The sequence below is a fragment of the Amblyomma mixtum genome, chromosome 8 (genome assembly GCF_055824585.1).
Source record: "Amblyomma mixtum isolate Tamu chromosome 8, ASM5582458v1, whole genome shotgun sequence".
Classification (NCBI taxonomy): Eukaryota; Metazoa; Arthropoda; class Arachnida; order Ixodida; family Ixodidae; genus Amblyomma; species Amblyomma mixtum.
Genome location: NC_143019.1, coordinates 138,812,700 through 138,826,968, shown reverse-complemented (window position 1 = coordinate 138,826,968; position 14,269 = coordinate 138,812,700). Strand labels below are relative to the sequence as shown.

Below are 14,269 nucleotides of genomic sequence, written 5' to 3'. Positions count from 1 at the left end.
AAATTTGGTCCTACCGTTCGGAACCTGGTGTCCAGATGGGGCAGCTTGTGAGTTCTTTCAGCTCCAAATAAAATCTGGTGGCGCTTTGGATTGGTACGGTTCGGAATGGTCAAAAACTGTGGAGGCGATGCGACACACGCCCGCACCTCTCGGCAGCCATGACGGATCTCTCCGCGCGAGAGCGTCTTTTGAGCAAAAGCGCTGAATGTTTCAGGTAGGGTCACATTCGGCAACAGACGGTCGTGGTGGCTTCAGTCTCCACCGGTGCTGTCGCGGCGCACCTGTGGAGACCGAACAGAAAACTGTTCGGTCGACGCGCTTGGCTGGGCGGTCTTCTTTGATGGGCATGTGTTGCTTCGTTCTTGAGTTGTACCCGACTTATATACCACATGGATTCATTTCAGCGGTGGAACATGGCGCCCTCTGAACCGCGGCATTCGTTTGAAAGAAGTGCGAGTCTAGTTCAGGAAAACTGCACCTACTCCATGGTTAGTGCTGAAATAGTGCAGCTGCGCAGCGGCCATGGAAGCAAATGATGGCTTGCGGGTTTGATAAACGGCGGAGACTCAAGTAACTTTCACTCGTCGACAAGCTAGAACGCTGCTCGAGTTCTCCAAAGAAGCGGATCGAGGCTGGTTCATGGCAACATGTTATTGTGATGTGCTGTTTGTACATTTCTTCATGAGATACGAGATGTTGGCTGCCGCTGATGTAGGCTGTAAACAGCTGGCTGCAATTCATTGGCATCGCAAAGGCTAGTGACGACCAGGCCTGCACTCGACCATCCGTTTTAGAAGCAGACAGTGCTAAACTGTGTTCAAAGTGCCGGAACTTGCGGTGCACACCCGCCGCACCGCCGCTGCCACAGAACTTTGCCGAACTGGTGCATTGAGTGCAGGCGAATCGAGCGCTCTCCAACTTCCCCTCCACAGCGCTAGCCGGAACAACGAACAACCGGCAGCACGAAGCGAAAGCCTGTCTCTTCCCTTTCCTGTCACTTAAGCAATGCCAAAGCTGTCCTTGAAAAATAATACGACGCCCAGAATGCGTTTCGTAGAGTCAGGTGAAAAAAATTGGCAGGGGCTTAGCTCTGCTATGCCTGGATATATGTAGCTTAAAGTGCTCCGGTGTTTCAGCCGCACGTTTCGCGTTGGCTGCTCGACGGCAAACTGCCAGGCGGCGACCTCGGGATCGGAAGAATTTACATTTTCCAGTCTTCTGCGCCGTTTGGCAGCGGCTCGACTCTCCTTAGCTTACCAGAGCTTACATGCCGAGCGCAACCGTCATTTCTCCGCGCACCCTCCTCGCGCATGCGCAGTAGCGCGCGGCGCAACTGTCGTAAACACGAGGCCACGCGTCGGAGAGGAGCGCACGCCGGCAGCGAGGAACTCGCACCGGCTGTGGCGAGGAGGTGTTGCACCGGCGGACCTGCGCCTCTCGTGACTTCACGCAGTTCTCACGCATGTGCATAACAGGCGGCGCACACTCGTGCAAAACTCGGCTCTGACCCGCGTAGCGTGGCTTTACGCTACAAAAGAATCCAGCAAAGCAATATGGCAGAAATCTGCTTGGAAGTTCGACACACACTACATAGGGCAAAATCGAGGGAAACGTGCAAACATCGTAAAGATATCGTTCCCTCTCATGAACACCTCCTGATTGTAAATGTTTAGCAGCGCCACACTTGTTATTTTTTTGAACTGTGATTATTTAGTACACATGCATATGTGTAGATGACGCTGCTTACTACATTTATCTACATTTATCGCATGTCGCTGCGTTATTGCTATTATTGTTTGTATTCTGTGGACTTTGTTGTTGGCAATTGTTACAAGTTGATTAAAAGAATGAGAGACCGACATTTTAAGAGTATATTTGCCAGAAAAAAAGAAGCCGCGGAATGTTTCAAGAGCTTGTGCCCTTCATAAGGAGAACAAAAAGGTAGCTAAAATCAACTAGACATTGCGCATTCCCCAAAAGCCGTAGAGTAAAGGCGATGCGTAGCCGCTTAGAGCAAAGTATTAAGTTTCTTCACGCAAAATCTCACAACTGCCACGTGCTGGTTACCTGAACAGTATAACTATTTCGAAAAAACGCTAAATTTGATAAGGAATAAGTTTTAAACTAAACAAGGCAGATGAATGAAATTTTCACAATGGAAGAGTGATTAGACGATCTCAAACTGTACAAAAAGTCGCCGCAGTGCAATGCATATCCCAAAAGTTATTGCAGATTACATTGTCCTGTTTTCTATGCTTTTCAAACATGCATGGCTAATAAACTAACCTATACACGTACTTCTAAATGCTTAAATATGCTCACTAGCATCAGATCTCAAAGTATCTCGAAAAATATTTCTCTAGGTGCAAGAGGTTTTTCACAATTTTGCATTTCCTGAGACAAGTTGAGCTCCACTGCCAGTTTTCATCTTTGCGTTTTCTTTTACATTTGAAACAAATTTGCAGCTACCGTTAAACCAAATGCATCTTTTGAAAGCAGAGAAAACTAGCTTTTTGGAGATATCTGAACCATATTTATGAAGCGAACGAGCGAGGTACAGCCGACGTACAAATATCACCAAAACTGGTTCCCGCTCACCTTCAGAGTGGGACCGCCACCTTAAAGGTGCCCTGCGATGTACATAAAGCACGGGGTCTTTATTCTTTGTTTGCAGAGTAAGGGACATTGTGAGTCCTGAACGCGCAATGAGATCACCGAAATTATAATATTTGATACTTTAATCTTCGCTAGAAATGCTTGTTTCGAGCCGATGGTGTCGCAACGCGGCGGCCATTTGCGGCAGCGGAAATGAGGTGGCATCCAGATAGGGTGCTGCCTTCTCATTGGTTGGGCGTCCAGTTTGCATATTGTTCCTGCATACTTGCGAAATGGATCCAAAATATTATGTCTCTGAGTACTGAAAGCTTTTCGCATGCCACAAAAACTGGAAAGAAGCAGGGAAAGCGAACGAAAGCTAACAAGAATACAACTAGGGGCGACACTTTCCATTCCGCTTCAAATCTTCGTGGCGGCCAGCGCTGTTCAAAAAACGTTGGCTCAGACCAGAAAGCGCGCCCGTCGAGACCGGCCGTGACCATACCAAGACAGCAGCGAAAAAAAAAAGCCGGTCGACACACCTTGCCCAAAATTGTGAAGAGAAAGGCCGGACAGGAGACGGGAGTCGAGTTTGGGGGGGGAGGGGGGCTACCGCTGACAGCCTTCCAGTCCGACTAAAAAAGAAACTTCGGGGAGCTTCCTTTGTCGTTAGTCACCCCTGCCCTGACTACAGCGTCATGTACACGGGGGGAAGACGCCGTCAAAATGCGCGGCTGTCTACAGCCCCGACAAAGCAACAACTGCATGCACGCTTCCGCTGCGTGTGCGCTAGGCGCGGTTCTGATTGGTAGCGCCCAATCTCGATACTGGGTGAGTGAAATGGGCGAGTGAAATGCGTTTTCGTCTGAGCTTTTCATTTCGAATTTTCAGAGTGGAATAACTTTCGTTTGCATGCTCCGATTTCAATAATTCTTTTTGCTCTGGTCTCTGGAAAGCATGACGAATCTATTTAATGATATTAACTGGTACAGAGGAAATCATCGCGGTGCCCCTTTAAGGGGGGACACTGGTCTGAGACCTATTTTCCTTATCTTCAGTCCAATCCTAATGAAACTGTACCACCTTGCTCAGTTTTTTATGCTGATTTCAACAATGAAATTACCTTTCTCATTAATTAGCCGGTTCCCAAGATAATTGATTTTAATTAGTCATTCATTAGTACCTCAATGCAAAAAAAACTGCTCAATAAAAAATCATTCTTAATTCATGGCTACATAGTATGGTGAGTAGAGAGTGCAATAATCAAAACCATTTCTCCATTTTACCTTCATTAGCAATTTCACAGCGCTTGGAATATCAGTGTTCAAGGTGTGAGTGTAATGCATCGATAAACATTGTGAAATTATAAATTTCTGAAGTGCGATTGAACAAATCTGCTTCGACTATTCCACACACTGTGCCTTCAGCTTCCCTTAGCAAACAGTATGACATCTCCATCTGTCCTAGATGTTGAGATATCGACATACTATGACAGCCGGATTTCCAAAATTTTCATGCCATTAAATTTTCTGCTCCTGCATCAATTCAGCCCACACAATGATCTGAATTTAAAATTATGGTCAAAATGCCAATTTTTTGAAGGAAAAAATTGGTACAGTTGGAGAATAATAGCTGTAGACTCCACAAATGTCACTTTTTGAAAATCGATTTTTTGGTCATTTTTTAGTCTCAAAGACCAATGTCCCCCCTTGAAGAAGTCTTTCTTGCACAGGGTCATGTTCATACCATGGGGTTTCCGTAGCGCGTGCATCTTAGGATGGATCAGAGTTGCTGCCGTGCTGCTCGCTTGCCAGATAACTGCTCTGTGCCGAAGCAGGTATGGAGAGCATATCTACTCCTTGTCCTAAGTATCAGATGGTGAGCCAGTACACTTGTTCTCTCCCCCCCACTTACCTGTTGTTGACAGGTGTAGAAAGGTGGCCAAATGTTTGGTGAGATAAGTTGTCTCCTCTCCTGTGCAGTTCCTTCTGGTTACTGAGCATGTATACGGAGGACATTGAAATTGCATTACTCCCCTCCTGGAGCTGCCTCTAATCCCTGCTTTATGCGGAAGGCATTCAGGTAAAAAACAGAAAAAAAAGAAGGTACTGAAGGCATTAGCATACTGCATTTCGTGTATCGACTCCAGCTGTTGTTTGTGTTACATGTGAAAGCTGTTGTTAATAAACACAAAAATTGCACGGTTGCATCTAGCTGCAAATGGCTTGAGGCTGTAGTAAAAATGGATGCTGAGCTGGGTAGTGCAACTTTGTTAGTGATACGCAGGTACCATACTCGCCACACGCAAATGTTTTGCATTGTGCAGCACTGTTAAAGGGTCAGTCTACTGAATTTTATCGACCATATTTTCTTTGCGGGAACCGATAGCTCTTTACTCAAATTACCGTTTAGCCAGCTGTGGTGCCAAGGAGTGCGGTGGAACATTTTAAAATAGAGTATATTAATGTGGGAGCACATCTGTATGAGATGGTAGTCTCATCTGGCAACCATCTCGATTTCCGCCGCGCGGCGACAAACATGGCGGCGCCCGTCGAAGCCGGACCTCTCGCTTCGGACTGAATTCTCGTTGTTGCTGCCTTTTTCAGTGCGTTCACTGACCATAAATGGGGCGTCTGTCTTTCGCTTCGTCTCATCTCGCCTATAAGAAAACATATAAGAGATAAATTTGCTTTATTTTAATAATTAGAGTGACGATTCTGCCGCTCCTAGGCTTAAGTGGAGAGTCGGTTTGTTTACAGCAATGGTTCCCGTCCTGACGACCAGATGGCGCCACTATAGGCTGAGTTTATTTTTGCGTCTCTGCTAGCATACGCTGAACTAAAAGTGGGAATGTGCCTGCGTTTTGCGTACGTGTAACTATAAATATTCATGTGATTTACAGAAAAAGCGAGCGGTACGCCTTCTACAGTTTACTAAAACAAAACATGCGTTTCTCTGACGTTGGGGCATACAAATGGTACGTAGTATATTCACTTATGCTTCTACAAAAAAAGACTACCACTTTCTTGAACAAAATGAACGTTTGGGGTCGCCACCATGCATTTTTACGCAACTTTTAACGCTGAAGTAAAATATAAATTCCTGCCTAAACCGGGCGCAGATCCCTCGTTCTTGATGTTATAGGGTGCCAACTACCAGAATATGCCATTATTTATACACTCATCTCGGTGAGTAGACTGACCCTTTAAGGGGTATACTTATACATCTGACACCACTGAAATTCATCTAGCTTTGAGTGAACATTGCTGTGAATTTTATTATCTCCATGAGGTGATTTGCAATGAGAAGCGGCAGTAGTACATTACGTGTGCTGAAAGCGTCCACTGTAAAACATGGCCCCATCACGCTAGGGAAGAGATCGTGGCCTGCTTTGCTGGTTCACGTGGAAACTCAGTAGTCTGGCAGATTGACGCCACCTTGTTCCTTGTTTCGCTTAACGAATAGGTGCAGGATTGATTGGCGGTGAAAGAAATTTATGTCGGATATACAAGCTGCACTGCAACTTGGCACTTCTGCGTTTACTAGTTTCATTCAAGATTTTGTTGTTAAATGACGGCAAACATTGTTTGAACAGGAGAGAGTACTGAGGATAATGCAGGCACTGTGGCACAGGTATGCATCCTCTGCACCTCTGCATCCCCTGCATCAACCAGTATACAGGGGATGAGGAGGATGCAGGAAGTTTGTTGGGACATATCCATCAAGCCATGTTTTGCACTTGCATGTGCGTGGAGATGAGTACTGAAAAAGGAGATTTTGTTTTTGGCAAAGAGTGGCGTGCCAGGCTCGTAACGGAGTTGGCCAGAAATGTGCTCTGGGGGGTTCACTTACTCGGTTGCTAATGTTCCACTAGAATCCATATACTCATACAAGTACCTAGCCGTCACCTTGTGCCAGGGTCTCTCCTGGTGCTCTCACGTAGCGAACATTGTCGCATCAGCTAACCGGTCATTGGGTTTTTTGAAACATCATCTACGGCACGCCCCTCAAAGCATTAAACTTCTCGCCTACCAGTCACTCATCCAACCAAAACTAGAATACGCATCTGCTATCTGGAGACCGCAACAAGCATATCTCATCAGTTCACTAGAATGTGTCCAAAATCGCACCACGAGGTTCATACATTCTGCCTATTCTTGAAGGAACTGGTGAGCGCTATAAAAACACGGAAAAGGGATGAACACACAGGACAAAGCGCTTTCTAACAACTGTTTAATCTCCGAAGAGAACATGACTGTATACACACATTTGACGTCATATCATACACAGAAGAGGGAGGAACACACTTGCTTACAAGAATGAAGGAAAAAACAGGTAAAAACTACGCGCGCTTACAACAGCCGAAGGTTACTGTTCTTGAGGTAGGTTAATTCAGTTCCCCCTAACATCACTGAAGGCGAGCTGACGCATTGCTTATCTGGAGCAACTGCTTATCTGGTTTTTTCCTTTTTTCCTTCATTTTTTTTCCTTTTTTTCCTTCATTTTTTTTTCCTTCATTCTTGTAAGTGCCTGCGTTGCTCCCTCATCTGTGTATGATATGACGTCAAATGTGTGTATATAGTCATGTTTTCTTCTGAGATTAAACAGTTATTAGAAAGCGCTTTGTCCTGTGTGTTCATCCCTTTTCCGTGTTTTTATAGCACTCACCAGTTCCTTCAAGTATGTATTTCCAGCTAGCCCCAGTAGTAGCTCTTCTGCTTATTCGTACGACAACAGTGTATCGTCACTTAAACGACAATCAGGTGTATGAACTCTTGCCCATTGTCGTCGCATTGCTTCTTCTAGTCTGTTCCATAAGTTTTTTTAGTTCCCTCGGCCAACAACCCTACATCACACCGCCAGCTCGCATATCTCATCGTACCGGCCATCCACTGCAAGTGTCATGCCAATGGGCCCGCACAGTCACTTTTTCCGCATCCTTTTTTCTTTGCCCTGCTAAAGACTGGAATGGCCTTCCCCACGACGTTGATGCCATCACCTGCCAATCAAGTTTTGTGAACAATTTAAATATGCACTTCATAAATGTCATGTAGGCAATCATATTCAATCTGTATTTGTACTCATACCCCTTATGTAATGCCCCTAAAGTGGGGTCTTTAACGTAATAGAGTGAAGTGAAGTGGGCATTGCATTCAGCTGTGCGCGGGGTGCGTCGTAATGCAGGTGCGCAACCTGTACAGCAGTGGCCTGTTCCACGAGGGCCAGCTGGTGAGCCAGCGGGGAGGCAGCGGCATGGGGCGCATTATCCGTGGGGACCAGATCATCTGGGTGGACGGCACGGAGGCCGGCTGCCCTGCCGTGGGCTTCCTGGTGCGTGCCCTGGACTCCATCATCAGCCGGTGCAGCCGCTCGGCCCGGGGGGGACTGCTGCGCGAGTACCAGATCAACCAGCGCACCAAGGTATGGTGGGGCACCAGATCTGTTCTTTAGTTGAGCGTACGCATCTTTCCCTGTGTTGTGTGCTCTGTAGATGAAGTATTCCTCAGGCCCTGAGGGTACTCGAAATGAATTTTTAAAATACACGACACTTTTAGTTCGACATGCCATAGTGTTCCTCAAGAGCGTGTGTACACAGTGGTGCCATCTGCTGACAAGAAGTTGAAGCACATTAATGCTGGGCTGAGAAACTTCCTTCAATTACTGATGACAAGGGTGGGTGCACTGCGAGCCTTTTTCGTTTCAAGAAGAACTATGCAGTTGAAGAAAGTGTAAAAACTGTCAAAAGGCTGGAGAAATGCTTTGCCAGGTGTCGTCGCTACAAGGAAAATTTACACTGCATCTAGTTAGGCTTAAGAGCTTGAAAATCACCAAATTATCTGAAAAACAGGGGTCAATTTTCACTTATACCTCTATGCATGGGTGAGAGTGTGGCGAGTAAAAGCTAATGCCATCAGTGGTCGTGTCAAAGAATGCAGCGATGACATGAGTATGTTCTGATGTGGGCGAGCCGCCATCTTGTCAACACAACCTGTAGCATTCTCGTAGCATGCGCACACCCTGGTTTTTATTAGCCTGTGCACGCCTGTGAGACGCGGCGCGGTGCATAGCATTCTGCACATGTGCATCCATTACCTGCAGGATCGTTGCATACCTAACCTCACTGCCCAACTAAAGGTGTCTAAAGTTGTGGAAGTCCCTATGGGGAGTCCCACAAAGGAGGAGTATTTAAAACAGGCAGTCTGATTGGCCCTGGCCTGGGTCTCTAACTGACTGTGGCATTGAGATGAACTGCTGTACTGTGGTCAGAGTGTGAACGTAGTAGAGAACTAAAGCTGCAGGATGCTACCGATAGCTGACAGACCATCTTACAGGTGGTACAGTGAAAGCTCGTTAATTCGAACCTTGATAATTCGAATTTTCAGATAATTTGAACTACACTACTTGGTCCGGCCAAGCTCCATAGAGATCTGTGTATAAAAAAGCCTGTTAATTTGAAAGCGAGTCGGTACCGCTATGGATAATTCAAACTACGCGTCTGGGTGGCTTGGCATACAGCACGTGGCCAAAAAAAAGAAAAAAAGCACCTCCTCATAGTTCGACACATCCTAAACAGGGACAGAAGATGGAACCAGATAAAACCGTGGATGAGTGGGTGAAGCTTAAATGGCACCATCACTGGCGCGGCGGCTGGTGGCACCTGAGGGTAGGGGTTGGCAGCTGCCTACCCTCTTTTCCGTGCAACCTTCGAAACTCGCAACTAAATACTCGTAAATTCGAGCCCTGTTAATTCGGAAATACTGATAAGTACTGTTAGCGCAGTCCCAGCCAACGCCGATGAAAGGCTATGACTTCGGACGGGCACTGCAAATTACGTGCGAAAAACTTTTTTTTTTTCTTTGCGAGTGTTGTCCAGCCTTCCACCCATCAGTCGCCAACGGAAGCACACGGTCAGCTGTGATCATGACGCCGGCTTTTAGCATTGTTCGCTACAAAAGGCGTTTGCTGCTGCTATCGCACGTTCCAATGACTGAGTGGCAATAGACGGCGTCCGCCCCAATCGCCCGTGGCACGATGAGGCGAATGCACTGAAAATGAGGCTTGCACAACCGGACAAGCGCTGCACTCTGCCATGTTCGCTTCCCCCCTTGCTCGAGATATAGCGTCGAAAGGTAAACGCGCCGCTATGTTATCGCTGCGCAGCATCTTGGCGCACCGCCAAGAAATTCGTTGTAGGCGGTGCGAAACAGAGGGAAGTGTTAACGACTGACACTTTTTTTTCTTTTTTTTTTCAAGTTCTTAGGCAAATATCGGGAGTGGGTGAGATCATTATGCGAGTAGGTTCGCTGCACGAGTAAATACGGTACATATACCGTAATGCAAATGGTTCTTGCCATTTTTTTCGTGGCCATTCGATAATTCGAGTATCGGATAATTTGAACTTTTTTCCCGGTCCCATGAAGTTCGAATTAACGAGCTTTTACTGTACCACCCTCAGTTGACTTCTTCGGAGTGGCCACACGAAAGCCAGGCTTTGAAGCAGAGTTTTGCAACCAGAATAATCGGAGAACTCTGGTTTGGGTGACCAGATGGACTTGACATCTTTCTTCAGTCCGTCTGGAGGGTGTTTTATGGGGAACTGGGAAGCGCTGGCAACTAAGACTCTTGCGGAGGTAATCGATGAAGCAGTGACGTGAGAGACTGGGTTACAAGGAGCAGTTCTCCAGCACGAGCATCAGCCGGCTGCTTCCAGAGCTTTGTTGTCATTGGTGTCGGTTTATGATTACTCCTTCTTTCCAACTGTCGTGGCGGAAAGAGGGAGCCGTCCTTGCGACTGAAGACAAGGAGACGACAATGGGGTTGTAAAGCAGCTCTTGTGAATGACGTCACGGCCACGGTGGCTGTGGTCCGAAGAAGGAGTCACCGCTTCAGCGATGTAGTTGACGGATGACGTGCGTCCCAGGATACGGCGAGGCCCAACGTGCTGGGCAGAAAATTTGAGCGCAGTCGGAACAGAGAGCCAGACCAATGAGCCAGCGGAGGAGTGAACAGCGGGATTGGCTTGATCGGATTCATGCTTGCGGTGGCCTTGATGTTCTGTGGTGAAGCAGTGAGCCAGGTAGCATTACTGCTCGGCATGTCAAGTAACTTCTGAAAGGGAGGTGTAGTCCGAGCTGTTGGGGTAGTGGGGGAGGATGATGTCCAGAAGGCAGGAAGTCTCGCGCCCGAACAAAAGAAAGAACAGGGAAAGGCCTATTGCTGCTTGAGATGCAGTGTTGTATGCATAAGTGACGAACGGAAGGACCTGATCCCAATTAGAGCTGTTGGTGAAAATGCACATTTTGAGCATGTCCCGGAGAGTCCGGCTAAATCATTCAGTGAGGCTGTTGGTTTGAGGGTGATAAGCAGTAGTGGTGCAGTGAATTGTGGGGCATGCATGCAGGAGCTCATGAACAACCTGAGATAAGAAAGCGCGTCCGCGTTCACTGAGAAGTTCGCAAGGAGCGCCGTGATGAAGGTCGAAGTGATGAAGTGGTGAAGAATGCAATGTCACGAGCAGTAGCCACAGGGGGGCCAGCGGTCTCAGCATACCAAGTGAGGTGGTTTATGGTGACTCTAATCCATCGATTCCTGGTAGTCGTGTAAGGAAGCGGCCCATGCATGTCGATGCCCACACAATCGAAAAGGCAAGCCGGGCTGTAATGGGCCGGTCAAGGATCGAGAAGTTGACTTCTGCTGCTGACAGGTAGTGCAGAAGCGAACATAGTGACGAATTAAGGTGTACATGCCGCGCCAGTAGTAGCACTGGCGGAGTGGCTCATATGTTTTGACGCAGTAGCATTACAGGCCCTGCTCACCAGAAAATCCGGTGTTGGCGTTGTCGACGTCCGCATTGTGAGCGAAAAATCACGAGCATGGCTCTGGCAGGTGGCCCCCAGTGAACAACCTAGGAGGCAGATGGGCCACCTTAGTCACGTGACCTTGCGGCGCCATCACAGCCTGCCCATCGGATAGTCAGCAAACTGCTCACCGTGGCAAGTGGCAGTTAAGTTAATGACTGATCGCTCGGGGAGAGCAACCTGGGTTGCACAAGTCCTACCGGTGCCACACCTGCCATCGCAGGGCAGTGGTTCATTGCTTAATCACTGCATCATTGCACCGGTAGGGGTATGAGGACTCCCAGGGATCTGTGAATGTAGAGAATGACCAGTTCCACGTATATGGGAGTTTACCCACTACATTATCGCGCCATGCTCTAAAGGCAGAGCGTAAGTGTTCCCTCCAATTTTTTTTTGTTCTGGCCGTGTGGCACCGACTAATTGGCCCAGTTCAGCAGCAGTCATCATCATCATCAGCCTGACTACACCCACTGCAGAGCAAAGGCCTCTCCCCCCATGTCTCCCCAATTAACCCTGTCCTTCGCCAGTTGCGGCCACTGTATTCCCGCAAACTTCTTGATATCATCCGCCCACGTAACTTTCTGCCGCCCCCTGCTATGCTTGCCCTATCTTGGAATCCACTCCGTTGCCCTCAAAGATGTCCCTCAAAGATGTCTGGAGCTTCGTGTCGCTAAAGGAAAAGTTATTCATTTGTGTTTGGATTGCTTCTGCCAATAAAAATTTGAGCCGTGCGCCATTTACCTGGCTCGCTAATGTTGGCAGTTGCTTTCGCAGGTGAGCAGTATACAGCGAGTGAGCAACTTTTGGTAACTTTCAGAGTGCACGTCATGCTAAAATCTTATTTGATTTGCCTGGTTTCCACACTACTCAGCTGGGCCACACAGGAATGTGGAAGGCACGAAAGGGCAGTTTTATTGCTTTTGATCTCCATTTGTTTTCCAACTACTGGCCTTGCGCTTACATTGTGGAGTTTGTAATAGGGGGATAAAATACGTTCGCCCGCTTAACCATGGCTGATATCGTTCTAAACCGCCGGACCCCACCCCGTGATCGCGTACGATAGTGAGCATGCGCTAACCACGGTGGGCCTTGCTCTGAGGGAACAAAGGAACGACACTCCGGCTGTTACTAACAGGCATTTATTGCTACAACAACAACAACCCATTACTTCCTGTAATCAGCCAACCATAAGCCATGTTTTGATAAGAAAAAAGCAGAGAACACGTGACTTTGGCTGCTTTTTCAGAGAATCGATGTTCCCAGCTGGCGACTTGCGCAGCATTGGTTTGGGGCAGCCATCCTTCACCTAGATACTTCTTGTTTTTGCTCATTGTCATGGAAACGTAGCCAAGCTTAGTCAACGGCAGTGCGTAGTCGGGCTAGTTGCAGTGTTGCATTGCTTCTTCTTGTGTACTGTGCCAGCAGGATGTTTGCTCTTCCAAGTTTAGGGAGTTGGGATCAGCCACTGTGGGGAACACGTATCGCATGCCAGATGCATGAACTGACGATGCAAAAGCACTTTTGGTATGCGTGCTTGAACCTGTGACCCGAGGTGTGGGGCAATGTCTTCTTGATGGCCGATCAACAGTTGTTTGTAACTAATGTTGGCGCCAGCCTTCAAATGTGTAGGTACTTGAGAAATCCCTACATCTCGCTCCTTCACACTGAATGCTTCCTTTGGAAGATGTGAGGGCTGAGGAAGTTTGCATGATAGCAGTGCTGTGCTTGCATGAGCACCCCCAGTCAGTCTGTAGTCAGTGCCTCCCTTGGCTGCTGCTACATCATCATCATCGTTGTCATCATCATCATGACTACGCCCACTGCAGGGCAAAGGCCTCTCCCATGTCTCTCCAACTAACCCGGTCCTTTGCCAGTTGCGGCCACCCTATCCCCGCAAATTCCTTAATCTCATCTGCCCACCTAACTTTCTGCCGGCCCCTGCTACGCTTGCCTCCTCTTGGAATCCACTCCGTTACCCATAAGGACCAGCAGTTGTCTTCCCTTCGCATTACATGCCCTGCCCAAGCCCACTTCTTCCTCTTGATTTCAACTAGGATGTCATTAACCCGCATTTGTTCCCTCACCCACTCCGCCCACTTCCGTTCTCTCAGCGTTACACCTTTCATTTTTCTTTGCATGGCTCGCTGCGTTGTCCTTAACTTAAGCTGAACCCTCCTTGTTAGCCTGCACGTTTCTGCCCCATAGGTGAGAACCGGTAAGATTAAGATACAGCTGTTGTATACTTTTCTCTTGAGGGATGTTGGTAAGCTGCCACTCATGATCTGAGAGAACCTGCCATATGCGCTCTACCCCGTTCTTATTCTTCTTGGCTATAAATCAGCTGAAAAGGATTTGGGACATGCCAGTCGAGCGGCTGAGTGGTTGTCCTGCCTGCATAAGGGGCTCAAATTGTAGAGGAAGGTTGCACTCAACTTCATTACTTCAAGTCAAGTCAAGTCAGTTTTATTTACATCATTATGAAGTGGGCAGGCTCAGGCAAAAAGCGAACGATTTTCGCTTGAGGGCGCCCGAGCCCCCCTACATGGCGTACAGCAAGGGCAAAAAATTTAAAAAAAAGTACAAAATCCACACACGCTACCTAACAGAATATAATACAGGAATTTCAAAACAATCGATATAAACTCTTGGTACATGCTCATTAATACGCAATACATTGGCGTTAACATAGATGCAAAAGTCATTCGTGTCACACTTTTCACACAAAGGGAATACAGCGGCTTACAAAAAATGATTTCTTAGAGTTTGTGTACTAGATGTTTCAAGAGAAAAACGTTCAAAGATGAATTTGTTTAGTA

The 14,269-nt window shown here is 47.5% G+C and overlaps 1 protein-coding gene across 3 annotated transcripts in view; it reads left to right on the top strand.

Moving 5' to 3' along the window:
• Positions 1 to 14,269, top strand: part of LOC149334609 (prolyl hydroxylase EGLN3-like) — an 81,758-nt gene that overhangs the window by 40,782 nt on the left and 26,707 nt on the right. For all 3 annotated transcript variants that reach the window (XM_089555255.1, XM_089555253.1, XM_089555254.1), the window contains exon 4: positions 7,780 to 8,016. In XM_089555255.1, the coding sequence (XP_089411381.1) occupies positions 7,780 to 8,016 (237 nt within the window). The remainder of the gene's footprint in view (positions 1 to 7,779; positions 8,017 to 14,269) is intronic.